This window comes from Ambystoma mexicanum, chromosome 2p (assembly GCF_040938575.1).
Source record: "Ambystoma mexicanum isolate Mex_15411 chromosome 2p, UKY_AmexF1_1, whole genome shotgun sequence".
NCBI lineage: Eukaryota > Metazoa > Chordata > Amphibia > Caudata > Ambystomatidae > Ambystoma > Ambystoma mexicanum.
The window spans coordinates 70,918,303-70,937,680 of NC_090923.1; the positions used below are offsets into that span (position 1 = coordinate 70,918,303).

Sequence of the window (19,378 nt, forward strand, 5' to 3'; positions counted from 1 at the left end):
GATGGAAAGGTACTCTCCGGTGCTTTAGCGCCACGGATTGAACTGTTTCCTCTATGTGAAGACGCATGGTTCTGTTGCCATGCGTCGGATGCCTACAAAACATCCTTGAAACATTCCACCCAGGTTCCTACATCCTCCACGAACACTCTGTGTGCAAACTAAACCATCCTGAGGGACTTTGCCACCGTGCATCCTGACAGGGCCTGTTCGCCCACTTTAGACACGAAAAATCGTGCTTTGATGGTCATGTTCTCATGTTGCACTGGTGTTAGGAACACTCCCTCTAGAGTGGCTCCCAAACATGAAGATGTTCACACTTGTGTTTTGAAGTGGTGGAGTATCTCGCAGTTTCTGGTAATGCAAATCCGTCATTACATTCACGGAGGCCCCTGCATCTATGAGCACAGGGATGGCGGTGTTCAAGGTGGTCATAGAACATCTTGGTTGACGGTGCTTCTTCCAGCTGATGCTCAGTGTTACTGAAATGAAGAACATGTCCTTGTCTTCTTCGCCACTAATCTGTGTCGCTTCTGCATCCTCTGCTGGTGCTATGGTCGTGACCTGCAGCGGCGTGGGTTGGATTGGGGCGTTCCTTACCCCGAAGCACTATGGTTGGCTCTGGGGCCCTGCAGAGATGCGCAAAATGGTTTTGGGTACCACAACTGCTACACGTATGTCTCCTTGTTGGGCACTTCCATTATGTGAGTGAGGTCGTAGCCACATTGCTGGCAGGGAACCGCGGTTATTTCTTTTGCCAGTTACATCTGCCACCGGATCTTCTTTGTGGGCTTTTTTCCACTTCCCAGACTTCTTCTAGCTTAACAGACTTTAGTGCGGACTCCATCCGGGATGCTCTGACGTGGGCCAACTCATGGGAGTGCCCCATTTCTATGATCCTTGTCAACGCGACCCCTGGTTCACGGAGGTTTTGTCGGCGTAGCTTGACCGAGAAACACCACAAAATGATTTGTAGCCTCACGTCTTCCTCCTCATTTGTCCATGCACATGTAGCCGCAAGCTGCCGTAGACACACATGGAATGCATCTAGTCTTTCTTCACTTTTATGTAGTGCGGACTTCATTACGAATTTATCATAGTCAGTGTTAACCACAGGAGCAAAGTATTCTGTTAGAGCAGCAATGGCAGCTCCATACGACCCTTCTGTTGGGCACCGCATTTTGACTATTTTGTGGACAGTTGGGCCAGCCGTGGAAATGAGTGTGGATCTTTTTGTTTTGTTGTCCAGCTCGAAATACATTTCCAGGCTTTCACACCAAAGTTCCCAGCGTGGGCCTAGGCTGGCCGGGTATCCGTCAACATCGAAAGCACTGATTGGGGCCAAGGATCCCTGCTGGCAGGATGTTTTGCCCCTGGGCGATGCTGGCACTCCCTCACCCTCCCCTGACATGGTAGCTGTGTGTAGACTTGCACTGAGTCACAGAGCGTCTTCCCTACACTGTACTGGTAAGGTGCATGAGCACTCCAGGGAGCCACAACCCTTATAAACCAGATAAGTAGTGGGAGATTTCAAAATGGACGCAAGTTTAGAGCATGGGCGCACAAGCACTCTCCTGGGAGAGCAGCGTCCAACTGTTGGCTTGAAGGCCAGAACACAAACCCTCTGCTGAGGGCTGGCCACTTAGCCCAGCAGTATATGCACAAAGCGCAGTGTCCAAAAATTGAGGCAATGGCCGCCTCACACCAGGTGGTGAGCAGTGGAGTGGTGAGGAGAAGGTTTCTTACCGGCGGGATACCAAGGATAGAAAAAGGATTGCCGTCCCTCAGATGATCGCACAATTTGCTTCCGAAGTGCATAGTATGGGTGAGCCACATAAGAGAGGGCACCCACTGCGGTGCCCGTGGCAGCCATGTGGGTCACAAGTCAGCAGACTTGCGTTCATACGTCCTCATCGCCATTGTTGTGTTCTCCGGTGAACACGGCAGGGCGGGAGCGCGCGGGCTAGGCTGTTGTCGGAGAGTGGTGCCGTATTTATTTTCTCACGCCGTGACGTGCTACGTCACAGCATATGTTAACGCACCACATAACACTTGTGATAATCGGCCGGGCTGTATTTCTTTGTCTCCGTTGTAATGTATCCACCCCACGGGGGAGTGTCAGACTTTTCTCCCCTCTAAGCAGGCAGTGGGCCCAAGTATTATGTTAAAATATGCCCTCACACATCTTCAGCCACCCCGGCAGTGGGCAGCAGAACCTCATGAGGATTGGGCTCAGTCAGGCTTGGGCGCAGAATCTATGAAAGCCAGAGAAAGAGCATGGCTTTCTTTAGCTTGAGGAACAGGTAGCTAAGCGGTTTAAGTGTTGGTATGGAGACTGCATATTTTGTCAGAAAATGAATGATGCTGTAATTCCCTTTTTCATTCCATACTAAGGTGTACTAGCCTGCTAAGCTCTTCTGATAAAGTTAAAGGAAGGTTTATAGCAGTTTCAACAGCAGGTCATAGCAGGCCAGGTGGCACAATTTTATTGGGTCCATCTGGGTTCATGCAAGAACTACAGAAACACCGGAAAACAACAGAATTAAAAACTTAGAGTTTTGAGGAGTTATGAATAAGTATACAAAATATTTCATTGGAAAAATGCTGCAAATAGCTATATCAAACTCTATGTCACTCATTACACTATTATGCATAAAAGGTGTGTACCTGTGTGTTTGTGTATGTGTATGTGGACAAAACATATGCATATGTATAACACGCACCCACAGACCCACACAAATATGATGTGTGTGTACATTAAAATGATATTTCTATGAGACTGCCCTCTTGCCCTAGCCCACCCGTTGTCTGTCCTTCCTAGGCCCTCCCCCGCCTACCGCCAACACAGTAAAGAACCTTGGATGCACCATGGATGCAGATCTCACACTATCACATCACATCAACTCTGTGTCAAGATCATGCTATCTACACCTACGCATTCTCCGACGCCTCTTCCACTACACCTTACCTACCCGGCTGCAATCACCGCCATCGTCCTCTCTCGCCTAGACTATGCTAACTCCCTACACATGGGCGCCCCTGCATCTAAAAACCCCAATGGGTCCAAAACACTGCAGGCAGGGTTCTCTTGGCCCTGGGCCCTCTGTGTCCTGCACTTGCTCCTTGTCGGGCAACGGTCCACCTGCAAGGCTATGTGCACCACCCATCGTGCTCTGCACAACAAAGGCCCACAGAATATCTACAACACAAGCTCACCCCCTACAGACCCAACAGAAACCTTAGATCAGGCACAGCTCTCCCCCTTGTCATCCCTTCCGTGAAATCGACCAGAATAGGGGGATACTCCTTCTCCGTCCAAGCACCCACAATATGGAACTCTCTCCCACTTAGCATCCGCCACATAGAGGATCACCTCACCTTCCGGAAGGCTCTCAAGACCTGACTCTTCCCACTTGCATATTGATTGACCTAACAAGCCTCTCAAGGGATCTTTGCAGACCCGAAAGGTAGGTGAGGAGACTCCAAGTAAGTACTGAGCATGCTCAGAAAGGATTCCTGTAGTCCTGCACAACAGGAACTGCACCCCGTCAACGAGACAAGTAATTAGCGATGATCTCGATGGAATATAACCACCCACCCACATACATCTGCAATCATGCGCTACTTGAACTCATATCGCGCATTACCTCTGCCATTAGAATGTAGCTAAGTCCCACCTCTTTGAGTCTCATACCCTCCTGAAAGCCTTCACAGCACCCATGTACAATGATATCATATGATCTGATAGTTTTTTTATATAGCGCCTATACACAATGTGTTTCAAAGCTCTTCAAGGCAAGGGAGGGAACAATGGAAAATACAATGACATTCTTACAGGCCATGAACAGTAAGGATTTGACATTAACTATCGTACTCGGCCTGAAGACATTTCAGATAGTGCAAGAGCTAAGACATAGATAAGGAAGGGAGGGGGAGAGTGGGAAGGAAATGGAAACAGACAGGCGACTACCTTACTGTTTCCATACAAGACACTTCTACATGGGTCACTAGCCGGGACTTAACTACCCCTGCCTACCTTGATACTGGCTAAAATGCACACACGCATTCTATATTCGCTGACCAATCTCTCATAGCTCAGACTTCGGTTTTCCAAGGGTGTTCACCCACAGTGCTTTGAGGCCATACCAATGGCACTAGGTGTTATACAAATGCCATATTACATTATTGCGTTAAACAGTGCTTACCTTTATGGCAGCACTGATGTCTAATCAGTCAGTGAACCTGGGATGTGTGCATCACATTCTTAGCACTTGGAACATAGAGAATATGACATGTCTTTCGCACTGAATGGGTGAAAGAAATGTAAGGGCTCCAGCAACCGACATCAAACTTTCAAGCTACCTCACTGTGCGCTTCAGCTACTGCAAACATTTGTGGTCCATACAGATGTCCAACTTTGCTGTAGTATGTATAACTCCATAATGATCTATAACATCTTCCAATGCCCCTCAAGACCACCCACATTTCATTCTTCCTCCAACCTTCCTCAGGGGCCTGAGACCCCACTACATCCAACATTCTCTCCCTAAATACCTTCCTGCTACTGCCCTTTGTTCTTCTAGCTCCAACTCTCTGCAGATCGGACGCTTTTCCTAGCTGGAAGCTTCTCAAGACCTTCCTTTTCTGTGATGGTGCTTTAGGAATGTCACCATCACAGAATAATATTTATCATTTGTCACCGGTGAGAGGACCTGAAAACCGTGCATAGGTTAAACTTAGTCAACCCCTTATTCTGAAATGCTCAGGCAGGTGGACTCCTATCTGTAGCTAAAGGGCACTCATAGAGGGGAGGCAAGAGGAGTGGACATGTCATATGCATGTCATATGTCGAAGTATCATTTCATTTATACCATACTTGTTTTGGTACTGGAGAAAAATAAGCGTGTTTGAAGAATTTTGCATAGTTGATACAATTGCTACAGCAATGCATGTGAGCACATTAGCTGATAAGTGGCGTTATTAACATTCATGTATATTGTGTTGATTGGATAGAAACAATCATGGAAGGAGTGACAGTGTATGTGTGTATTGACAATAGTGACATTTAAGCAGGCAGGTCAAATTCGATTTGTAAATAAGCTGCCTGGAATTGAGATTCATCAAATATGGAAATTTCTTTGTGTTCATAAACTGTCTACGATTGAGTAACATTGGGGTGACTTCCCTGGCATAAAGCTGGAGACTACCTTTGTTTGAATTTGACTAAAAGTCTTTTAAATACACTTGAGTTTTTGAACAACTGCCTGTTCATGGCCCAGAATTGTGGAGTGGGACTGTGTGACCTGAGATCAGTTATGGAGCTTATAGTTTAAATCAAAACAATGCCTTTACAGCAGGATCAATGGATGTAATGCTGAAATGAAAGACTGGGAAAAGGGCATCCCTGTCTTGTACCTTGAGTAAAGGTGACGCACCACAAACAAGAGCCATTGACGAAAGCAAAGGATGTTGGCTTAGTCATACACAACTGCCACCCTTTCATCCTGCTGTTGCCCAAGACACATCCTCGCTAAAACTTCCACTTTTGATGTGTTATTTTAATTGATTGATATTCCAAATATTTGTAAAAGTTTTAATACTGAATACAAATAAATAAAATCAATAACATTTTCAGGAAGTACTTTCACTCTAACAGGTGGAGAATCTCTCCCTATCGACTGAAATTGTCTCTATGTATCGCCCCTTCCTGTTGTCTATGAGGATGAGACTGTGTAGAATGCAGATGTTATCGGACGTTATATGTCTGCTCACAAATCCAACGTGGTCTTCTGCAGTAAACAAAGGAGGATTTGTATTAATTTTAGGGAACAATATTTTGGCAAATACTTTGCATTAATAGTTGATTCACGATATGGACCTTCGATTTGTAATGGATTTTAGACCACAGCCAGGTTTAGAGAACACTATCATTGATGTATTTAAGAAGGAGTCTTCTGGCTCTTGTACATTTATTTGAAAATTAAAAAGATGGTCAAGCATTTGCAAAATTTAAATAAAATTCAGCAGAGAGGCACTCAGGACTGGGCCAGGAAAACTCCTTCACTAGTCGAGGCAGAGTCTCAGGCCTCAAAGCTATCTCAGGGAATAGCTGGGTATCCATCTGGTCTAGAATATCAGACATTACAGATGGCCATCCCTCTAGAGCCTACGTTGTTCAGGGATTTGTAGAAGTCAGAAAAGTCTTCTATTGAGTTGCCATGATATGATGTGATAGGTTATTTTAATACCCAGAGGTTTCTCAGCGCGGCCCCGGGGATCGAGCCTGTGGTGCTCTGTGTCGTCTTGCTTGCAAGGCGAGCATGTTACCCCTGAGCTGTCCTCCAAAGACTAATCTCTGGAAGAGTATCCTAGGCCATCCCTTATAACTCTAGTAGCTCTTGCCTGGCCTTCAGATCTTGGTCCAGAGGCTTCTTCCATGGTGTGATCTGGGATTATTTTTAGTATGAGAACTTTGGATCATGTAGTGAGAACAAAATTCAGGTCAAATTTAGATCTTTTTTTAAACTTGTTTAAGGCAGTGCGGCCTTCTACCACAGCAGCATATTTCTTCTTTAGTTTCTTTAAGAGAAACTCTAAGGATCTTATTCCCACCAGTTCAATTTCCCTCCTGTGTGAAAATGCATATATTTTAAGACCCATAAGCGAAGTTCGGTGTACATCCCAGGTAACATGCGGGGAAGTTTCCATGGGAGAGTTCAAGGAAAGAATGTCAGAAATATAGGTGGTGATCCAGCCTTTCATCCCTCTCTCCAGGAGGAGGTTTGAGCTTAGGAAGAAACCAGGTTTCTTTTTTTATGGACATCTACATCCACCAATGGGTGGTGGAGCTTCTTTGTTTTCCATGACACACTCAGTTTTTAGGTTAGGTATTGTGGGTGTTTGAGTAGAGGTTATAATTTCAATCTCAGGCTAGAGGGCTCGCCAGGTATTTGTTAGAAGTAGTTCGTTCAGGGCAGAATTTAATTCACTATGGCTGTTTGGAAAGTCTAACTTCCATCTGTGAACTTCTGCCAAGATGGTGGGCGATCAGTTTGTTGTGATTAACCACTATTATTAAGTTGACCTCTGTGAATTGCATCTATAACTTCTGTATGCCTTCCCAAACCTTTGGCCATCAGCCATGGGGCCCATACAGGTATGTGAATGTGATTGGCTGCGTATTGATTTCCACTTTGGCAATTACTCACCTGCCTTCTTAATCTGCTTTAGAGTGGTGATGTTTATAGATTTATGCTTAGAAAGCAACCACTCTCTTCCTGTCAATGGTGGGTTCAAATGTGGTGATGGTTACCTTATCTCTTTGGAGTTTCCATGACTGTGACTCAGTGAGATCGGTGGATTTCTTGTATAATTGCTATATTGAGTTCTTCTCCTATTAATGCTGTGAGAAGGTTGGTACCGTTGATGGGTCTCCGTAATCCCTGGACGTTCCAGGGAGTATCTCTAGACGGCCCACATGCAGAGTGCCATTTCTCAATTGTCATCAATATGAATTATATGTCAGGGCCAAGCACTATATAAGGGATCTTTTTTCGGACTGGCTATGTGTGTCAGCATCCTAGTAGCTCTAAATTACATCTTGGTGGGGGATGAAAGCAGGAATAGAGAGGATGAAATGGAACATAGCGCTCCAGTCAAAATGATATATAGATAACTAGATTCCAATCAGGGGGAAAACTGTGGTCACTACATGTAGACACCTCATAGGGTTCGCCTCATTTGAAAAGGGAATGGCGTTAGTCAACTTTAACCCAACAGGTGCTATCAAAATAGTCAACAAGCAAATGACCCTCGGATAAAAGGGTGGGTGCTTTGTTAGTAACGACATTATTCAGCCGCCCCACTGTTTGAAGTTTAAAATGTCATTAGGAAGATGTGAGTTAGATCACCAATGTAGGGTCATGACCTCTGGGACCAGTCTTATGAGTCTTGTGGCTTGACTCCTGAGGTGAAGTGCCTGGATTGGTATCAGACCCTAATGAAAGTTGTAGAGCACCTGGATCCTTATAGGATTTTCTTTGTCTCTGTGTAATTTTCATGATAGTTCAGTTCGAGAGTCTATATGTTATGTATAGTGACCACCGAATGGAGCGCATTACCAGAAATCTCTTTCCCCTCATCGAAGTTTCAATGGAAACAATCTTTGGCGTATACGCATTTTGAATCCATAACATTTGAACTGACCCACAGCCATGAGGCCTTCTTCAACCTGGCTGTACCCAACTAGATTGCGCATCAACCCTCTATGATCTGGTTGCCATGGGAGATTGTTCTGGCCCAATCAGTATTCCTCCTGGATGTGAAGTGGATACGTCAGAGGAAGTCGTGCAGCTGCGGGAGGAGTTGCGGTTGTTGATAAATACAAAACTCCCTCCCTTTTAGAATGGGATTCGGTCCCTGGTGGTGAAGGGTGTTTTCTCTCCACAGAGAAGTGCTGTGAATGTTGCTACTTTGAGTCAGTTTCATCCGCTTCTGGATCGGAATTCTTGGGGGAGCCACCACTCAACGCTCTCTCTCTCGCGGTGCAGCTCTTGGCGTAGGGACTGAGAAGATAATGAGCTACTACCATCCCACTGCCAGAGAAGGCCTATGCCAGGCCACAGAGGGCGACAGGAAGAGGCTCTGAACTGACGTACAAGGATTGCAGTGTCATTTATGATATAGTGGACATAGAAAATGCCCCTTTAGGATATTAAGTGAATGGCGCCCATGAATTCTATGTCAAGTCTGGAGGCTCGGATTCTGCTCAACTCTACTTTTTACTTCTCGAACAGCGTCACAAGAAAACACTGTAAACAAAACACTACAAGGAAAACTACAATGTCCAGAGGAGAAAGTCTTTTTGTAGTTTCACTTGAAAGGGTTCTAAAGTCCATGTGACACTGTCATTCAATTCCTGTTCCGCCTGAGGCTACACCACCCTGTCTGACTGAATCTCTTCCTCTTTCTTTGCTGCTGGAGCAACAGATGAGTGCATATCTCTTTATTGCCTTATGTTTAGTGTGTGTGAGAGAGGTAGTTCATTACTTTCTTGCCTTGCGAGGTGTGAGTGGTGGCGCATTTATCTCAGGCAATTTGTCAGCTGATCAGTGCAGCGTGGTGGCAGAGCAGGAGAGGCGGAAAGTTTCTGCAAGAGAATCACAGAAGCGCAACGGCGCCTCCAGCTCTGTCGCTTCGTTCGTTGCTAGCAGCAGGGGGCAAGCTGAGCAGAAGTCCGCCGGCAGGGTGCGATGGGACCCAGGGTTCCGGTGCTCGCCGGCGCACATCTGTGCACCCTCAGAAGCGTTAGCGTCTTCACTTTACCGGTCACCAGTCGCTCGGCATTCCATGTGACAGGACGTAAGTCCGCTACCACTGAGAGAGAACCAAACAGCGAGCAGCTACTCCAGAATAAGCGTCTCACTGCAGCGCGGCCTGGCAGAGCAAGATTAATTAATTATTATTTTTATTTTTTTATTTATTATTGAATATAGTTGAAATTACATCAACTTTTTCAATTTATAAGAAATAGCAAAATCCATAAACATCAAATCCAAGTAGCAAAAATATTCATAAAAGTTTACAAAATGCTAAAATATCATCATACAAATTTTTCAGAAAGAGATAAGCAAAGAACTCTTAATTTCATTCCATATTAATTATAGAAATCTCCTCACGATCACAAGCTAAGGCCCGGCCCCTGCAAGGTCGCCCAGCAGGGCACCAACAGGCACAGTCCCAAAAGAATACTGCTAGACCTACAGCATTATCATTAACATTGCTGTCATTTTCAGTACTATCATTAGTACTGTATTGACGGGAGCCGGCCCAAGTACACCTGGTGGGACCCAATCCCCATTGCTACTTCCGGCAATATGAGTCGGAGAGAGAAGGGGGTGTGCAGTAATTTTTTCGAAAACATAATGTCGAAAGACAATAATGTAAAAAAAAAAATATCGAAAAAAAAAGTCGAATTCTTTTTTTAAAAATTATATATTTATTTTGGGTTCCGGGAATAAAAAAAAAGGGTAAAATAAAAAAAAAAAAATAGAAAAAAGGGAGGTTGGGGGGGGAACCCCCCATTTCGAAAAAAAAACGTATTGAAAAAGAAATTCGACTTTTTTTTATTTCGACATTTTTTTTCTCGAAAAAATGACTTTCCACATTTTTGTTTTCGAAAAAAATGACTATGAACCAGAGAAGAGCTCCACAAATGAATCGGACGAGCTGCACTCCAGCCGCCGACTGCACCCTTCCATGGGGCGAGTAGTGCAGAAGGCAGTCTGTGTTGGCTTGGGGCCGCTCGGCAAGCAGCTGAGCGTCATTGAAGACTTTACAGCCTTCTTCCAAGGCATGCAGGAGCTCAGAGATTATCACCTCAGAGATACTGTGCCAGTCGTTAGAGAAGGAGGAAGACCGCAAAGTCTGCAGGGTCAGGAGCACCCATACCCCCCAAATGAGGTCTCTGCGCAGTAAGCATCACAAAAGGACAAGGTCATGGGACAGCAGAGGCTTACGCCTGGGAGGGGATAACTCTTGCTCGGATGGTCCAGATGAGGACAGCTGGGTGGCCCCCTCTGAAGCAAGCTCAGAAGAGATAGAAGACCTATTCTCAGATGTGGAGAGACCACGTAAAGCGTCAAGGAAAAGCAAGAGATTGCGGGATGAGGAGCAGGACGCGTTTGACCCGTATAGCCTCATCCACCCCAGATTGGCCAAGTGGGAGCCACCAGAGAAGATTGCAGCCTATCTGGGGAAACGTTGCATACGCCCCTAGACGAAGAGGCCCTAAAGAAGCTCAGGGCTGAGTGCCCAGAACCTCAACTTCCTAACAAAATGGCTGAGACCCCGAAGATCCATGAACGCATGCTCACTTTTATAGTGCGCTTCTGGCGAGACATTAAGAAAGGTATGGCCGGTCAGGAGGGCATGCAAGGACAAGGTGTTGAACTACAACGGGCCTCTTGCAAAAGTCTGGCAACTGGCGAGATGAGGACAAAGCAGCAGCAGCAGGCCGTCGAACCCCATGTCATAGCGAGCTGGGTGCAACGGGCCATTTGCCTCCTAGGGAACGACGATTGCGCCCTAGCTACTGAGCGCAGGAGGTCTATCATGGTAAAAATCGATTCAAAACTAGGGGAGCTCGCCTAGGGGAGTCGCAAAAGGGAAGTTTTTCGGCAACTCCTTCATTAAGGACAAATGTGTTAATACTTAAACAGTGCTCGGCAAAGCTCAATCATCCCTGATTTTTGTCATGGCTGCCAGAGACAGGGGCTGCTAGGAGAGGAGATTGCGCAGCAGCAGCACAAGGGAGCGATCGTGCCAGCAGAAAGTGGCCACAGCTCATTCGTGTTTCTTGTGAGATGCAAAGTCAAGCTGTGCAAAGTGATCAATCTAAGTGTATCATCATTCAAGATGGAGGGCATTTATCTCCTGCGAGATATCCTTCAGACGGGAGATTGGCTAGCAAGGATAGATCCGAAGGACACTTACCTCACAGTGCCCGTAGCGCAGCAATTATGCTGTTTTCTGCAGTTCCTTTGGCACGCCCAGAGGTGGGAGTTCACCTGTCTCCCGTTCGGTCTGGCATCGTATCTTGGTGCTTCACTAAGGTAATGAAGCCTGTCATGTCCAAGCTGAGAAAGCAAGGCATCCGGCTCATTATCCACCTGGAGGATGTGTACACAGTCACATTACTGCAGGATCTGGGATTCCTGGTCAATTGGGATGAGTCAGAGACACACCCGTCCCAATCAATGAATTCCTGGGCTTTGTGGTGGATTCGGCATGAGGGACCCTCAGCCTGGCCCTGGAAAAGTTCAATGCAATCAGGAAAGTCGAAGAAACGGGTCTCCCTCAGGGAACAGGTGAGGCTACTAGGGTGCCTCGCAGTGTTGATTCGGGTATTGTTTCCTGGCCCTCTCCACTACCGAACACTGCAACGCCTCAAGATTTAGCATCTCTGGAGGGGCCTCTCATAGGAGCAAAGTTCTGCTCTCCCGGAAGTGAGGACAGTGTTGTCCGGTGGTATCACCACATGAAGACTTGGAATGGGAGAGTGATTTTGTGATCCTTTCCGGACATAGTCACAAAATCGAATGCCAGCCGCTGGGGCTGGGGTGCCCGATGTGAGGAGATGACGACCAGAGGCAGGTGGTTAGGAGAGGAACTCAGTCTCCATATCAATTGCCTGGAGTTACTGGCAGTTTCCTTCATGGAAAAGTGTTGGACGCAAGAAAGGGCGCAGTGTAGTGTTCTACTGAAGATGGACAACATCTCTGCTGTCCAGTACATCGACCGGCTATGGGGGATGAAGTCCAGGATGCTAGCAAAGCTAGCAAAAGACTTCTGGTATTTGTGCCTGTGCAGCAACGTCCACATGATAACTGAATATCTACACGGGCTAATGAAAGAAGTAGCCAACTGGAACTCAAGATACCTCAGGGATTCCAGCGACGGGCAGCTGAATACAGAAGTGTTCCTCGAGATCATGGCTCGGCGGGGGCCCTGTCAGACGGAATTGTTTGCCTCCAGGCTCAACAGGCAACTCCAGCGTTTTTACAGTTGAAGGCTGGATCCAGAGGCAGCAGCGGCAGATGCCTTCCTTTAAGCGTGGGCCCCCAGCACAGAGTATGTGTTCCCGCCATTTGCTTTCATAGTGTGAATGCTAGCGCAAGTGAGGAGGCAGAAAGCGAAGTTAGTGCTTGTGACCCCAGATTAGAAAGGGCAAACTTTGTTTCCAAGCCTGCTAGAGCTGTCGTGCCAGTCTTTCATCTTACTTCCTCGAGACTTGATGATACTGCAGGGCCCAGCATGCGAGAGGCACCCGCTGGTGCAGACGAGCAGCCTGAGTCTAATAGCCTGGATGATTTCTGGAGAGCCTGGTCACTGCCAGGCATTTTCGGAGAGGCTGAACAATTCATTGGGGAGTCCTGAGCCCCAGGGATAATGAAAACCTACAAAGCAGCTTGGGGAAGTAGAGTAGCTGGTGCCTGGCTAGGGACGTTCATCCCATTAGAGTGATATAGTCCACATAGTGAATTTCTTGGCTGTGCTGGAAGCTCAGGGTAAGGTATACCGGACAGTTAACAAAGTGCGCTCCGCCATAGCAGCGGGGCATGCCCGTCTCGAAGGGTTCTCGGTATGGCAGCATCCTCTGGTGTGAAGACTGCTCAAGGGTGTAAGGCTCTTGAAACCTCTAGTGCCAAAATATTCCCAGGTGTGGTCCTCAGACTTTTCCTGTCATGGCCAGAAAACAAGGGATTGTCGCGTAAATCCCTCTCAGCTACGCTCCCGGCCTTGCTTTGTCTCATTTCATGCAAGGGAACATCTGACATCGCAGCCTTAGAGGTCGGTCACAAGTTTTTGTCGCCCTCTGGGGTGACATTTCACGGCAGCAAGAGAACAAAAAACAGGATTAGGTCAGTGACGTATCCAGCTTTCCCAGATCAGCTGAAGCTGTGCCCAGTTAAATGTCTGGTAGCAAATGAAGCGATGATAGCGCATCTTCAACCGCCGGAGCAGTCCCAGCTGCTGTTAGCTGTGCGGAAGCCATTCAAGGCAGTATCCTTGGCTACTTTGGCCAGATGGGTGTGTTGGTGCATGCAAGCTTATTGGGCTCACTCAAATGGATGTTCTATGGCATCCAAGACCTGTAGCATAGGGGCCCGCTTAGAAGATGTCATGGGAGCGGCCAACTGGGCTAATGAATCGGTCTCAAAGACCTTCTGCTTTAGGCCTTTTGAGCAAGTGTCGACATTGGTGGTAAGTAGGCTTTAAACAAGCATAATCCGAGCCTCCGGTCTTGACATAGAATTCAAATTTTCCTTACTATTGTAATAGAAACTCATAATTCTATTAAAAATATATGGAGGCAAAGGATTATCCCCCGCCAGGCAATTGTATAAAGGTACGCATGGGAGCAGTATGTGGGTTGCAGCGTGTCCGTTTATCTTGTTGCGATTGCCCACCCTGTTGTTGGCCTTCATTCAGCATTGGCATTTTCTGGTTTGCTTTGCAGGTGCAGAGGGCAAGTCAGCGTGCTCATGAAGTAGCCGTATAGGACTTGCAGTTCCAGAGCATTTACCGGTTGGGAACGCCAGTTTGTTCAGAGACAGCAGAAGAAAGAGGAAGAGATTCAGTCATACAGGGTGGTCCAGCCTCAGGTGGAGCAGGATTGGATGACTTTAACACCCTATCCAGTGAAACGTCAAGTCAGCCTGCTCATGAAGTAGCCGTATAGGACTTGCAGTTACAGAGCATTTAATGGTTGGGAACGCCAGTTTGTTCAGAGACAGCAGAAGAAAGAGGAAGAGATTCAGTCATACAGGGTGGTCCAGCCTCAGGTGGAGCAGGATTGGATGACTGTCACATGGACTTTAACACCCTATCCAGTGAAATGTCAAGTCAGCGTGCTCATGAAGTAGCCGTATAGGACTTGCAGTTACAGAGCATTTACCGGTTGGAAACGCCAGTTTGTTCAGAGATAGCAGAAGAAAGAGGAAGAGATTCAGTCATACAAGGTGGTTAGCCTCAGGTGGAGCAGGATTGGATGACTGTCACATGGACTTTAACACCCTATCCAGTGAAATGTCAAGTCAGCGTGCTCATGAAGTAGCCGTATAGGACTTGCAGTTACAGAGCATTTACCGGTTGGAAACGCCAGTTTGTTCAGAGATAGCAGAAGAAAGAGGAAGAGATTCAGTCATACAAGGTGGTCCAGCCTCAGGTGGAGCAGGATTGGATGACTGTCACATGGACTAATTTAACACCCTATCCAGTGAAATGTCAAGTCAGCGTGCTCATGAAGTAGCCGTATAGGACTTGCAGTTACAGAGCATTTACCGGTTGGGAACGCCAGTTTGTTCAGAGATAGCAGAAGAAAGAGGAAGAGATTCAGTCATACAAGGTGGTCCAGCCTCAGGTGGAGCAGGATTGGATGACTGTCACATGGACTAATTTAACACCCTATCCAGTAAAACTACAAAAGACTCTTTCTCCTCTGGATGTTGTAGTTTTCCTTGTAGTGTGTTGTTTACAGGATTTTTCTTGTGAAGCTGCTCGAGAAGTAAAGAGTAGAGTTGAGCATAAACCTTTGCCTCTGTGTCTTTAATAGAATTGTGGCTTTCTATTACGATAGTAGGGAAAATCTGAATTACCTAAGAGTTGTGCTTGGGCAAACTCCATATATTAATATCTGAAACGACTTTTCTGCTAGTGTCAAGGACGAGTATGCTTGTCCTTTTTGCATAGACTTGCATAATAGACTGGCACTTAAGGGGTTAAGAGCTAAATGGAGTCAGTTTTCAACTCACTTATGAATCACTATTTTTAAATAGTCTAGGTGCGCACCAAAATCCTTTGGCGCATGTCATACATATGGGCTCTACATAAGCACTTTTTCTACATTAAAGGGGTGGTTAAGATTTCCTGAGCATTTATAAAAGCCTTCATGTTCTGGAGGAATTGAATTTAGGCGTCTTTACATGAAGTCTTTGTCTTATCTCGCAAAACATGAGCGCCAATCAGTCAGGCTCATAATGGGACATTTTATTTGTCTAATGTATTTTAAATGGCACTGTGGCTTTTTGCAAGACTTTCCAACACACTGGGACCACACCAAATCATATACAGTACTGCTAATAAATAGACATTTCTATATATTCAAAATTGTTATCGTGATATAGTTCAGGATTGCACTTTTTAACATCGACAAAAACTTCAGAGAGTTAATATTCTGATTAAATACCTTTTCCTATCTTTGGAGGAGGCAATACCATTCATTTGGTGCACCAAACATGGTTGACACAAACATAAGTTTAGGGCAATAGACTGTATGCCCTGGATGCAGGACTTCTTCTATGCTTACTGTTAACCCCAATTAAAGCCCCTTACAGAATGGAATCAAACATGGCGGCCATTGAAGCTACTATGCCGACAGAGAAATGTTTATTTGAAGCAGTTTGCTTTTACTTGCTTTCATTGGGTGCATATATAGGGCATACATCTATGTCTAGACCTTAGTTTAGCCTGTTCTTTACTCCGCGTTTTTATTTTCTCTCAGTATTTTCACCAGAGGAGTGATATAGTTTCCTATCCTCTCGAACAAGTACAGTGAACACAAAAACCCCTTTGGGACTCATGCACTTTTGACCGCATTTGTGTCACCGCTGGGGACAGTGTGGGTCGCATCCAGCAACCCTTGTAACAGTGAAATGGTTCTATGATAAAGACAAGGCTGCACTGTTGTTATCTGTGCCAGTGTATGCACGTGTCTATGGGGTGCCCATCAGATCACAGCGGCAAAGGGAGAGTCCAGAAAAGCTTTGCCGCATCTGTAGCCATCCACCTTCTACATATTGGGCGACCGGTGCTAACGTGCCGCAAGCAGCGGTAGATCTGTAGTACAGAGCATGATGTGTCTTTCATTTGGTTTGAGTGAGAATGGCAAGATGGCCACTAAAGTGATTCCATTACAAGGGAGATAGTGTATTTTAAAATCACCTTCTTTATCATTACACATATATTAATATAGATGGATGGCCATGTTTGACCTGTTCCACTCTTGATCACCATGCGTGTTATGATGTGTGTTTGGTTGTGTGGAAGGAAGGGAGGTGTTATGAACGGTTTTCCTATGATCTGTTTATTCTCCTGCTTAATCCTTCCACACAACCAAACACACATCATAACAGTTGAACACTACCTCCTCCACATGGGCCACCAGACACACAACTAAAGACCCTAAATAAACACAAATCACCTTCTATCCACACCTGCCACTCGTGGATCTTGGCACTGCCACCCCCAAGCACATGATGTCCGTATATGGACTGGCACGTGGTCCCACTGCACCAAAACAAGAAATCTAGCTAACCTCCGCATATAACCAATCCAAGCAGATCTAACCGGGAACGACCTGAACGTGCAACCCATATGAGATTCCACCGAGGGCAGTTGGTGATGATGCAGCTTGGGTGGTGGGAGCCAGTGGGCTCCCCTCGTCTGACTATACTTCCTATCGCCTTGTCATATACCTGCTGAAACCTGATGAAAGCATCCTGAAGATTAGAGCTGACTATCTTAGTATCCTTTACAGTGAACATAACAATGACTCCCTATTCTGGAAGTATCTGGGTATTGGAAATTATTCAAATTTAATACTGTATGTCTTCTCCCTCTGTCTCCTCTATCAAGCTTTGTAGCCACAACTAGATCCTGCAGAAGACGATTACACATGTTCCCAGCATCACATCAAATGATTCCATGGTGACTTACCTAAGACGTAGATCTTGTTCCCTCTCAGGTAGGTGGAGGCCCCATAGCGCGGTGTTGGCATAGAAGGCAGTGGCTGCCAGTGGTCCTTGGCCGGCTCGTACACTCTCACCAGGGCTTGCGGTGAGGTGTCAGCACCCATCCCTCCGAGGGCAAATACCTTGCCTTCTGGAAGATAGAAGAACATGGAGAGAGCGGTTTCAGACAGTGACGTCACCAGTGCAAAACACTACACCACACCTGCAATTACATAACATCATACAACAGAGTACGGAGAAGGGAAAGCTAAGAGGGGGCCATTGGCTGTGTTGGGCATTGTGGGATGACTACAGAGTTAAGATGAAACGTGCGGTGGTCAGAGACACCAAAGTAGCAGGAAAAGAGACACATAGGTAGGTACACACCTATGCCATTTCTCCTATAGTGACATCCTACAACATCCCTTAGGTCTTAGTGAATGATGTGCTTACATTTGCCACATGACATGATGATGATAATGAACTGAAGCCCAACACCCACACACCTTGAAGAGACACTAGCCTGATGAGAAATACTGCCACTGCAAATGTGCATTGCTTTCTCATGCCACGCAAAATTATGCGTTATTTCCATATAGCAGGGATCTGAAACCATTGGCTCTCTAAAGGTAATGCCTCTGAACACTGAAAAGTGGCCCCTCAGTATCAGTGGGAGATTCTGATGATGGAAGGTGTTATGAATGGTTTTCCGATGATCTTTTTATTCTCCTTAAGTTCAATCTTTGCATTAAAAGCGAACAAGAATCAGCGCTACTAGACCTGCAGACAGAAATGTTGGGTATCATTGACAGTGGCAAAACTGGACTGCTGGTCTTATTAGACCTCTCGGCAGCCTTCGATCTGCTGGATCATCAAAGGCTCCGAGAGGCCCTAGAGCTATCGGGAAATTGCTCACAGGAGGCCATAGATTGGGTGTTATCCTTCCTGCAGGATAGGCAATCTAAGATCATTTGGGGCGAACATGCCTTGTCAATCAAACCAGTGGACTGCGGAGTTCCACAGGGAGCTAGTTTCTCCCCACTACTGTTCAATCTATACATGCGCTGCTTATGCATATTGTTGACCCAAATCGGCATATTCTTTACTAACTTCGTCGACGATACCCAACTGGTCTTTGAACTTAGTGGAGATTATGGGCAGGATAGCGAAAAACTTACATCAATACACAACACCATTGAACATTGGATGAAGGCAAATTGGATGTGCCTTAATGGTACCAAAACTGAGCTAATGATCTTTGGATCTCCATGTGCTGGGAAAAGGCTGAGCTCAGCATACTCCTCATTCAACATTAAAAATACACAAATCATAATATCAGAAAAAGTCAAGATGCTAGGCATACACTTACAGGCATAACTGGGAGCAGAGGCCCACACAGCCTATCTTAAAAGAAACTATCAATACCATCAAAAACTACAAAAAAAAATCAGACCCCTGCTTAACCAGCAAAACAGTACCACCATAGCCAGAGCCACAATTCTATCCCAATTAGACTATGGTAACTCCCTACTACTGGGCGCAAACAAGAAATGCCTGAAGCAATGCCAAGTGAGCCAGAATAGCGCCATAAGATCTATCACTGGTAAACCAAGAAGAGAGCACATTACAAATGACAGAAGAGATCTACATTGGCTGGCAGTAGAGGAGCGAATAATTTTCAAATCACTTACGCTGGTCCATCGATGCTTATTTGGTAAAGTCCCTTCATACCTCAAAAAACAACTCAAGTGGCACGAGCCAAGCCGCAATCTCAGATCAACTAATAAAGGCCTCCTCCAAGTGTTGCCAGCAAAAAAGGCAAAGGGACTAGGTAGGGCCTTCACGACCAGGGGAGTTCTTAAATGGAAAGAACTGCCCGCTACATTGAGACTGGAAACAAACTATGTTTCAGGAAAAAACGTAAGACCCTCCTGTTCAAATAGACATCACTAGGCCCTAGTACATCCACTGCATCAATCACAAACTGACACTCTATGTGTGGTTAATACCACTGTCTCGTTGCCATGAACTCGTCTGTCCTGTCTCCTTGTAGCGCGCTCATATGCCTGTGGGCTGCAGCGCTCTATAAA

General features: G+C 46.0%; 1 protein-coding gene across 1 annotated transcript in view; it reads right to left on the reverse strand.

Moving 5' to 3' along the window:
• The window catches only part of KLHDC8B (kelch domain containing 8B), a 1,322,551-nt gene that overhangs the window by 485,967 nt on the left and 817,206 nt on the right, over window positions 1–19,378 (reverse strand). Inside the window, exon 3 of the mRNA XM_069643271.1 lies at window positions 17,275–17,439. Coding sequence (XP_069499372.1) covers window positions 17,275–17,439 — 165 coding nt within the window. The remainder of the gene's footprint in view (window positions 1–17,274; window positions 17,440–19,378) is intronic.